The 10,943-nt window shown below is 36.6% G+C and overlaps 1 protein-coding gene across 1 annotated transcript; it reads right to left on the bottom strand.

Moving 5' to 3' along the window:
• Nucleotides 1-621: 621 nt before the first annotated feature.
• Nucleotides 622-10,559, bottom strand: LOC114153445 (coagulation factor VII-like). Its single transcript, XM_028031998.1, has 8 exons — nt 10,411-10,559; nt 9,780-9,952; nt 9,658-9,682; nt 9,456-9,569; nt 9,230-9,361; nt 7,057-7,457; nt 5,430-5,574; nt 622-3,766 (listed from the first exon to the last, which is right to left on the bottom strand). The coding sequence occupies exons 1-8, from the start codon at nt 10,523-10,525 to the stop codon at nt 3,207-3,209; spliced, it is 1,665 nt and encodes a 554-aa protein (XP_027887799.1). The 5' UTR covers nt 10,526-10,559; the 3' UTR covers nt 622-3,206.
• Nucleotides 10,560-10,943: the final 384 nt, after the last annotated feature.

Here is a 10,943-nt window from a genome sequence, read left to right as displayed (position 1 = left end):
AGTCAGGACTTTACGCTGACACTAGCAACATGCATTGCAGGTAGATTGCAGTAAAGCATTGATTAATGCCTGGTTTTAAAATTAGTTCACTGGACTTGTAGCCATTATTTTGTGCCCATTGTTGGACACCACACGGCAGGAACGAACCCGATCAAACCGTTATACCTAGGATTTCTGTCGACTAATGTGTGGTCTGTCAGGTTTTGAAAATGGGCCGACAATCGGCCGACAGCTGTAAGATCGTGTCCTCTGCGCTGAGCTTTACACTAAGGAAATGAGGAAGGGGGGGTCAGTGGAGAGCACCGGAGTTGAGCCTTTTTTCATTCGGTGTCATCAACAGAAAGAGAAGAAGGCCGGAAGAGACGATAATGCCGATAATTAAAACGAGGTCGATAGTTTTTATTTATCGTACGATTAATCGATTTATCGTTTATCGCGACAGGCCTAGCCACAAGATAATTTATCAGAGTCAGTTCTCATACAGGTGCACATTAGCAATATCTTGATCCTTGTACAATCTGCATCTATGTCGGTGGTTCTTCCTTTCGTCTTAAAAATATCAAATAAAAGGATAACTTCTTGCATGCAATCACGCATGCAAAAAGACAATGAACCATGAAGACAATTTGCAGATGTTTTATTGTAATTCATGGTCATATACATAGATGCATTCTGAGGAAAAGATTGATTTATTTACAGTAAAACGTCTAAGGACATGATGATGGGCAAGTTTAACTTAATTCAGTTCTGTTTAGTAATCCGTTATATTACGCATTCTGCCAATCAGGAACCATTCTGTGAGAGAGAAACGTTATTCACCACACAACATTGGTATTTCTCATATTATACAATGTGAAAAAATGCAGGAGGAAAGTAAACCTAATGCTACAATACTGGTCAGTAATCTAGAAGAACTGGAAAAGAATACAAGAAAATAGACTTCTGTTCAAAATTAATGTAACTCCCATCTATTTGTATTTGTCCTCCATCCATTCTCTGTTTCTGCTTTATTCTCCTCAAAGTGGCAAAGAAAGAAATCCATTTCAGGCCTTTTAATTCATTTGTTGTTCATTTTCAATCTTTATTATTTGATTGCTGCTTATTAAAGTATTTTGAGTAATTACAAATGTATTTGATCCTGGTTTGGGCTTTTGGGCTTTGCTGCTAAAACATATGTAACCTATTCATGAAATGTTTCTTGTTCTCCTCACATTCATCTATCAAGCACAGTGCTGTGTGGACAAATACCTCTCTATAGATTTGCACTTACCTTTAGCTTTATTTTTGCCTCCTCTGCTGTTTTACACACACAGAACTGTGGTTAGTGTTGGCTATAATTGTAAAAAAAAAAAAAAAAAAAAAGAGGTGACCAAAGATTAATGAGAGTTGAAATGATGAAGAAACAGACAGACGGTTTACTGCCTCTGTAAAAACTGCCACGACTGATTTTTCCATATTATCACGGATCTTGTCTAACTAATGGTTTTTCACAGAATAAGTGTAAGAAGTGGCACTAAAACACTGCCACTTATAATAACATGACACTTTTTGAGACAGCGAAATTCAAATATGAATATGTAAATACAAAGATTATTATTAGTTTAGTATGTAAAATGTATCTAAATAGATAACTTAGGCAGTCAAAAACTATCAACTGACTTAAACAGATAGGCTAAAAATACACACTATTAGTGATATCCTAAAAATAAAGTAACCCTTCCAGTAATACCAAATTCAAGATTAACTTCACCAGTGAAACTAGATTTAATCTCACTGTATTTAACACCTACAGGACTGTAGCTACAGCTTTGTGAGATTTTTCAAACCAACTCAGACATTAGAAACGGTTTTGTTCTGACAGGCTTCTTGAACTTGAACTTGTTTGCTGCATTTGCTCACTTTGCACTTTTTTTCTATCCTTTGAAACATTGAACAAGCTTGTATTATAATGCATAATGCCTGTAACTGTTTTCTGAAATGTAAGCACATGGTTATTTCATTTGATTCTGTCTGATTGATGTGTCTAAGGGGTTTATTTCAACTCCTCTTCTGATGTTGTGGGTCTTTGCAGAAAAACTGAACTTCATAAAATCACACAAAGATGTTTTAATTTCTTATTGCCTAATAAAATATAATCTCAGCGTTCTTTTGACGTGTACTTAGATTAATTCTTAGTCTGTTGCCTGTGATGAATTGTTAATTCCTTTATTGAGATGTACTGGTTTGTTGTCAGAGCTGCTAGGTCTGGGGCCACAATGTGCCTAATGAATCAACCACAGCTACAATCTTAAAAAATAGATTATTTAAGTCAATGCTTAGTTTTATTTTTTGACTCCATCACATGATTTTTGGATTGCTATGTTTTGATTTATAGTTAAGCTCATTTCTAGTCTTATCTTTAAAACCTTATTCCTACTGTTTACTTTTCATGTCTTCATCTGCACCTCACTAATTTTTAGTTTCCTGTGATCATCCTGCTTTGATCCAATTAAGAAAACTGTTTCCTATTTTCATCATCACTGATATACAGAATACACTACTTACTTACAAGACCCCTGTTTTTCTCACATATGAAATAATTATTTAGCTGGGAAGACAGCATTGTAAAGCAGAAAAGCTTGATGGGATCAGTTTCTTCATGGTGAGCCTCAGGCCAATGCAGACACAAAGAAACTGTTTTCTTGTCGAAGAAATGTTGAGAACATCTGATGTGTTGCTTGTTGATAAAAGGGAAGTTGTGAAATAAAGAAAAACAAATATAACCAGTTATAAATATACGTTTTAGAAGAAAAATCACAGTAGAGTTAAATCTATACAAATGCTACAAGACAGGGCTAAATTTTGCATGCACATTTATTGTAGATTCATGGAAGAGGTTTTGTTCCCAATCTAGTGGTGGAAATGTTCAGAAAAATATCAAGAAGGGCGTTTCATTCTTCCACCACAGCATGTTGTAAAGTATGATTCTACAGAGCTCCGTTTTTCACAAGCAACACGTTATAATTATTATAATTTATTTATGGAAAAATAAAAACATGTTTGATGTCAGAGTGGACGTCCTCTCTATTGTTCGTCCTTCTCAGACTAGCAGTTGGACTAACTAATCTGTTTTGTCCAAATAAAGGAACGAAGAGTATTTCCTTTAGGTAAGATATCAACAGCTTGGAACCGTCAAAAGAAATCCTGAATTTGCTGAACTACATATTTTAGTTGGACTGTAAGATCCCTGTTGTCTGAACAATCCAGGAGTAGTATCGTGAAACACGGGTGTAGATGCCGTATTTTCCTTTCTCGGCACAACCCTCCCCCCAGCTGACGATGCCGGTGAGAAACCAAGTTCCTTTGTAGTTGGTGGCATGCGGGCCGCCGCTGTCTCCCTGGCACGAATCGCTCAGTCCGTCTGCAAAGCCGGCACAGAACATGAACCGGGTGATGTGGTCCCGGCTACTCTGTTTGCACAGGGTTCGGTCCGCAAGAGGAGCCGATAACTTCTGAAGCTTGTCAGCTTCAAGACCTTTGTCCCTTATCCGTCCCCAGCCACTCACCACAGAGCTACTGGAGTCTTTCAGGAGGTCCTGTATGAAGGCGCTTGGGCCCACGCATATGGGACGTCTCTCATTGGACAGTTCCACGGGAGTGGCGAGCTTCAGCAGGGCGATATCGTGATTAAACTGCGAGTGATTCGAGTTGTAGCGGGGGTGGATGTGCTCCTCCGCCACTTCATGGTTGCTCTCTGAAGCCTCGACCACATTCACATCATGTTCACCTGGAAATGTTGATGACATGAGAGCTTGACATTGTATGAAACAATAAAATATTAAAAATTAGCTGTGATTAGCTCCCAAGCATATACAGAAAATTCAATGTAACCACGTTTATTTCATCTACTGGTTGTAATTCTTGTTTTTCTCAGCATGGGGTGCTGTTGTGATAGAGAGGTCTAAAAGTACCGGAAGTTGAAAAAACTTCTTGTTTAAGAACTTTGGCACCTTAACTGATAAAACGGAAGTGAATGACATTTTGGAGCAGAGACTTATTGGAGAAGACGACTTTATGGACCTTACCAGAGGAGCCGCGTTTCATTGGCTGATGCCCATTCTACCTGGTCACGTGCGTGGCCTCACAAACACACTTAGCTTCCCGTTAGCTAAGTACAGCATAATAGCAGAACTGATACAACTTCTACACCTTGACGCCTGTCTGCTACACAGTCTTACGTTAGCTAAACAGATCAATATGCAACGTGTCTGTATCTGACATACACTAAAGATTTTTATTTTAGCAGAAAAGGCTTTGGACTAAACTGTTACTCCTGTTAGCCACGTTAGCACCAAGTACAGCTAGTCAATCAACCCTTGCTGTGTTCAGGGAAGCGCTGATTAATAATCGAGAAATAAATATCAAGCCTGGAAACTTGATATTGTAACGGACTGAATGTTATGTTTTTAACTTAATCTTTGCTCGTCTTGCAGGGCGCAGGCGGTTGCCACGGTAACATGTGTGCTTAAACTACAAAGAGAGAGAGAGTAAAAAGGTAGGAGTGGTTTTGAGTTGATCACCTGTTCAGGTTATTTTACCTTTGTTTACCTTTGCTGTGGCGCATTACAGTCGCTGTAGTTTCTAAACGTTGGACTAATTACCTCGTTCGTTTGTGAGTTTACGTCATTCACAACAAACATCAAATAGAACAAATATATTTCATAAAATTTTAACAAACAAATGGCTTCTACAGTGATAATTATGTGAAATTTACCTTTACCTTTACAGAGCTCTTTGGTTCCTCCTGTCAGCCTGTAGCTTCTCATATTGAGGTCAAAGTTCAGATCTACCATAACTGACTGACACCTTTGCAACCAGCTTGTGACTGAGAAACCAGTAGCCTCCTCCCAGATGATGACATGAACTTGTTAGCTCCTCTGTCCAATTATTAGCTGATATATTGTGAAAATCCGGTAGAAATGATGCACTAATCGAGTCGTTTACATAGAAACAAGGCGCCGCGAGGCTTTGCTTGTGAGACTTGCGGTCACGTGGGTCGGTTGTGGGCGGAGCTTGGTAAGGTTCATGGCCACATGAGTAAAAAAATGCAGATTTTCAGTAATTAATGTCTGAACTGTATTATTTTCCATGTACAAAGCTGAAGTGATATTCCTGACGTCATGTTTTTCCGTTTGTCCTTTTTTACCCCATGTCATAAACTGTGAAGCAACTCTGTTGAGTGCTAATAGTGTTGCTGGTTAGGAGCGTCATCCTAGTGTTATATGGACCATTCATGTAAAAAAGGACTATTTTTTCATTTTTGCAACTCAGAGAACATTTTTCTTTTTGAGAATAAAGAACCCCTTTTATTTGAAGGTCTGTGTGCTCTGTTAATCCCAGTTTAATCAGTTTTAAGGTATACAGTTAGATATTCTTTTGTTTTGTCTTACCAAGTCTTACGAAGATAGCGTATTCTTTATGTTTGGCCACCTCCAGGCAGTGGGCTGCAGTGATTACCCAAAATTCACTTAGCAGAGAGCCTCCACAGATAGGCAGCGTTTTGTTTCGCTTGGGTGAAAAAGCCATCAGGCCCACCTGAAAACACACATAGCAACACTTGTACTTTAGTCATCAGTTCATCAAACGTAAACATATAAACCTCTCCACAGTCTTGTGTTGGTTTTTAACACAGCAATAACTATTTCCAATGTCTTTTCAATTGTTTTTGTCCCAGGACAGGTTTCTACTCTCCAGTCTCAGTTCTGCTGTAGACTTTTAAAATAGAATAGAATAGAATTCAACTTTATTGTCATTGCACTGTCACAAGTACAAGCAAGGAGATGTTCAATGTTCAAACATCTAAATAACGCCAGCCCTCCCTTGCCACATGGTCAGTGTTTACAATTCGATAGGATAGTTCCAGGTCTAAAACAATAAAGTATATCTCGTATTTGACAAAAAAACATGTTTATAATCTCCAGACTTTGGGAAAGGTGCAGATCCAATTACATCTGGTACAAAACAAACACAGCATTTCAGAAAAAGAGTGTCATCCTGACAGTCAAACATTGTCGTGGTGGTGTGATGGTCTGGGGCTGCTTTGCTGCTGCAGGACCTGGATGGTTTGCCATACATAGTTTAAGTAAAATGTTGTTGTTTTTTTCCCCCCAAAAGGTTTAAATTTGTTTGGTAAACAAAAAACCCCCCCGAAAACTAAAGTGTAAGTGTAAGCTAAGAAAGCTAAAGTGTGGCAAAAATACATAGATAAAAAAGAACATAATAAATCTATTGAATCTGTTTATGATACATGACATTCCAATGTTTCAGTGATAGATGCAGCTAACTTCTGTGTCTCTTCCACCGATTTAAATAGTGATGTCCTGTACAGTCAAGAACTGATTAGATGCATGAAAAAAACATATTTCTGAGTATTTTTCAGCTCATACTGTAACCTTAATAAAAGCCTGCTTAGGGCCTACAGACTCTGGCATGCCTAAAAAATAAAGTGTATTTCCAACTATACAAGTTATCTTCAATAAACTAGAATATGCATTCTGATAAGGCTAATTTTTTAAAATAAAAGAGCCTTTTAAAAACAGCAACCTTTAAGCAAGTATTACACATAGCTTTTCTTGAGCCCACATTTTTGTAGTACATTTATTGTCTGATGTAATATTTTAATCTTAAATGTCAGCTAAAAACAGAAATAAAGGCTTGGAAACTTCAGTGTAATTAATCTACAGGTGTTTCATTTGTAACTTAAATTAATGAAATAAATTGACATGTCAAAAATAGTCTAATATATGGAATATTATTGTGAGAATCTGGAAAGATTAGGCTAAAATTAATGGTGGAGATAAAGAAACATCTCATATGCAAGGAAACATTGTGAGGTAGTATTTGTGTCATGTAATAGTTGGAAAAGAAGCAAGAAAAAGATTAATCACAGTTTTCCGACATGTTAATACATTGTTTTTAATCCAATGTAAAGATAAACCAATAGCTTTGATTCCATACAAAACAAAATAAGTTATCCGTCAAAAATAATCATTCTCTTTATGCCTTCAGTAACACTACCTGCCAAGGTATCTCGCCAGGTGTGGCTTCATTTCCTCCAACAATCCTCTCGTCCACGTTCTTTTGGGCTACGATGGTGGGGAGCACAGGCAAATCCCAGGAACGCTTTTGCCTGGGACTTTTGCTGTCATCTAGCTCTGCTGTAGAGTTGATAGTCTCGGCTTGATTTAAGGAGGAACTTGAATCCAACCCAACTGATCTGACATTTAATACAGAATCTGCTGAGTTGTTGAACAGTTTTGATTCGTTCATTGGAGAGTTGAGGTAATCCTCAATTTCTTCAGTGTAATCATAGTCGTAATCCTGTCTGGTGGAGTTAGTTGAGTTGGAGGATTGTGTCCACCTGAAAGATCTGGCAACCAGGCCAGAGGACAGGCTTACGATACCACAACTGAACGGCCCTGAGGGGAAAATAAGGCAACAAAAGGGGAGATTAGTTAGTTCTATCACTTAAAGATCATCTGTAAACTTAACAGCTTCTGTTTAATTCTGTTTTCCAATGTTTTTATTGGTAATATATTTTCACTTTATATATATATATATATATATATAAAGTATATATATATTGGTATATATATATACCAAAATATATTTGGTAATATATTTTCACTTTATATATATATATATATATATATATATATATATATATATATATATATATATATAAAGTATATATATATATATATTGGTATATATATATACCAAAATATATTTGGTAATATATTTTCATGCAACATTGTTGCAAAAATTATGAGTTGGTAGACTTCAGGTTTGCTCAGTGTATGCTTACCTTGTGGCTTATTGGTAAGAATGGTTTTAGTATTTTTTCTTGGAATTGGGGCTGTGAGATCTGCTGTCCTTTTTTCCATGTCAGTAGTGTGATTATCTGATCATTATTGTCTGCTCACTACTTGGCTCTAAGCATCTTCACCCTGTCAGCCTCACTCAGTAGCAATGTCTTTTATTTGACAGCTGCGAACTGAAACGTCAGCTTGTTATGCCTTAAAGGATGGAGGATGTCAAACATGACGGGTCCAGCTTTCTGTCTTTTTACTGTATAACAACCAGCTGTCAACATTTCCAAATGAGAAACTCAAACATTTTCAGATTGACTTAAAAAAAAAAGACTTAACGTTGCAGATACACATTGATTTTATGGGAAGTTTCATTCCAGCTTTATGAAAACCACATAAATTTGAAATAATTTGAAAGGTTCAAATTAGTTGAATTTATCTGTTGATTTTCCTGCTTTTATAATTTTAGTATTTTTGGCAACATGATCTGTGTTATACCTTCTTTGCTAATTATTCTTAACATATTTTCAACTCTGAAGTCTTTATTGCACTGTCTAACATGGATGGAGGCATTAATACAAGTAAATTAAGTTAATCTTAATTTAATCTAATCTTGTTTTGTTTTTTGTTTTTTTATGAAATGTGATTGTTAATCCAGACAGCATTCCTGAGATTTTTTTTACAGCATACAGTAAATTTTCATTTCAAAACTGTGTGATTTTTAAAAGCCAGTGTGAACACCTTCTTCTTTCCCAAAGATTTGGAAACAAAGTTATACCTTTCTATCATCATGATTAGGCTGTTGCGATTTTAATACAGAAGTCTGCAAATGAGCATAACCTTCTCTGCTGCTGCATCTAATTTATGGAATGATTTACATATTCATGATGTGCTGGTTGTAACTTGTTGAGCTTGACAACTTTACTGTTGTTGCGTCATATTAAATTGCACTACCATGTGTTACTTTTTTAGTAAAATAACAAATTAATAACGTTCAGTATACTGTGCATATTCTTATATTTCTGCTTTTATGTGATCATTTTTGTTCCATGTGGTTTTGTTAAAAGTTTATCATTGTGGAATAGGAACTAAAGGAATAGAGACATCATGAAACAATCAGGAGAGTTTTCACTTGAAGAACAAAACACAAATAAATGCATCAATAGTTTTTAGCCACATTGAGGTGAGATAGAGTTTTATATTTTTGTTGACTTTTCCAGAATATGAATTATACACACTAAACATCTGAAAAATCTTGCTGATTTTTTAGATTACAGGTACCTGATGGTCTATGGAGCAGACATTAAACACTCTAAACAAGATTTTAACAATTGTTTTACAGTGCATGTGTACTTATAGGTGGTCTGTTTTTAACTTACCTGTCGGTTCACAGCTTTTTCTATCTGTCCCAACTTTGTAACCAGCTGCACAGTGACACACACGTTGGCGTCCTTCCATTTTGCAGAAATGTGCACATCCACCATTGTTGATCGAACACTGTTTGGCCGTTTCTGTAAAAAATAAAATCAAATGTTAAACTGTAAACTAACACATCAGAACGCCAGGTCTTAAAAGAAAACATCATTGCTTGCTGTTACCACTTACCAATCTCACAGTTTTTACCAATAAAGCCTTTTTTGCACCAGCATTTATAGGAGCTTAATTCATCCTCACAAACTCCTCCATTCTGACAGGGCTTTGACTCACACTGGTCACCATCTATGCACAAGCAATAAAAACAAACACAGTAGGGGGTCAGAGCTGATTTAACTTGTCAGTGTGGGAAGATGACAAATATTTGACTTACCAGTGTAGAGGGACCAGAATTGCATCTAGAAGTGAAACGTAAGTTAAAGAGAAGGTTTCAGTTTTTTCTTTTAACATTTAAAGCAGAAGGTTTGGTCCTTCTGGTGCTTGTGTTCAACCTACAGTTTTTTCATTATCCTCGAACCACTCCCTGGCCTCCTCCATGGTGCATTGCTCCTCTCTACATTCTCGCTCCAGGTTGGCTTTCTGTAGCACTTCCTCGAGACGCCCACTGTTGAATCTCCGCTGTCGTTTCAGCACCACATGTGCCTTCTGCTGAGAGATAAACACGGTTTCTGAAAAGAAAACAGGGGGAAAACCTGATCAAACCTGATCTCACACTGTGAGATTATTTCATTTCAGCTCTTATCACAGTTTCAGTTTATAGTAAAATTGTCTGCTATATATTCTGATTAAAGTAACAGAGGTATATTGAACTGATGATAAAAGATAACGTTAAACCAAATGTGAATAACATATTCGGTGATAAATTTTAACTAATCTCAACAAAATATTCAATAAAATTACATTTCACAATCGGAATAACATAGTATTTTGATGAAAATGTGCAGTAACTATCAAAAGAACAAAAAATCTTTTTTTTCACTTAATTCTAACTTTTCTATTCTGTATTTACTTTGATATGCTTTCAGAGGTGACGATGCTTAATGAGAGCAGATTTTTCAGCTCCTATGCTTTCTAAATCTTTGTCTGTTTTTTCCAATACAATCAAGTCCAAAAAGCTGCGGTTTACCTGTGTTGTCTTCTGTGATCTCAGCACTCGCTCCAGGAATCCCCAGTTGAAGACCAACAATGAAAACCAGCAGACAAACTCTGGCCATTTTACTGCTGTTAGTGATCTGGCTCATTATGACACACAGACTCAAGCAGTGTGCTTAGACTAACTCACCACTCCAAAGTACAGGGAACACTCTGTTTACTCACCTGTGTGGTCACAATCTGTGAGTGTTTGTTCTTTCACATTTGCTTAGATTTAGACATTAGAAAGAAAGTGTGAAGTAAAATAATATACCTAATTATTCTGGAATTAAACACCAATTTCATGAGAAAAAGAGATTTATAGAAGCGCTTAATGTGAAGGTGGTGATCATGTTGCCTTCAAGTCAAACATTGTCTAATATTGACAGTTCATGACAGTTGAAAATGTTTTGTGTGTGCATGTTTGTGCTCAACTATTTGTAATGTTGTTGGTCCTTTTTGTGATGAGCATCTTTACACATCACACATAGAAAAAGTGAAACAAACTGCAAAAACCTTTAAGAGAAG

The sequence above is a fragment of the Xiphophorus couchianus genome, chromosome 11 (assembly GCF_001444195.1).
Source record: "Xiphophorus couchianus chromosome 11, X_couchianus-1.0, whole genome shotgun sequence".
NCBI lineage: Eukaryota > Metazoa > Chordata > Actinopteri > Cyprinodontiformes > Poeciliidae > Xiphophorus > Xiphophorus couchianus.
The sequence above is the reverse complement of the archived record's forward strand: the minus strand, read 5'-3'. Positions and strand labels throughout refer to the sequence as shown.

Coding starts and splice junctions, on each gene's coding strand:
- LOC114153445 (XM_028031998.1), bottom strand. CDS start 10,525: ATGAGCCAGATCACTAACAGCAGTAAAATGGCCAGAGTTTGTCTGCTG. Junction 9,953..10,410: donor GATCACAGAAGACAACACAG/GTAAACCGCAGC, acceptor TTTTCTTTTCAG/AAACCGTGTTTATCTCTCAG. Junction 3,767..5,429: donor CGCTATCTTCGTAAGACTTG/GTAAGACAAAAC, acceptor CAACATTTCCAG/GTGAACATGATGTGAATGTG.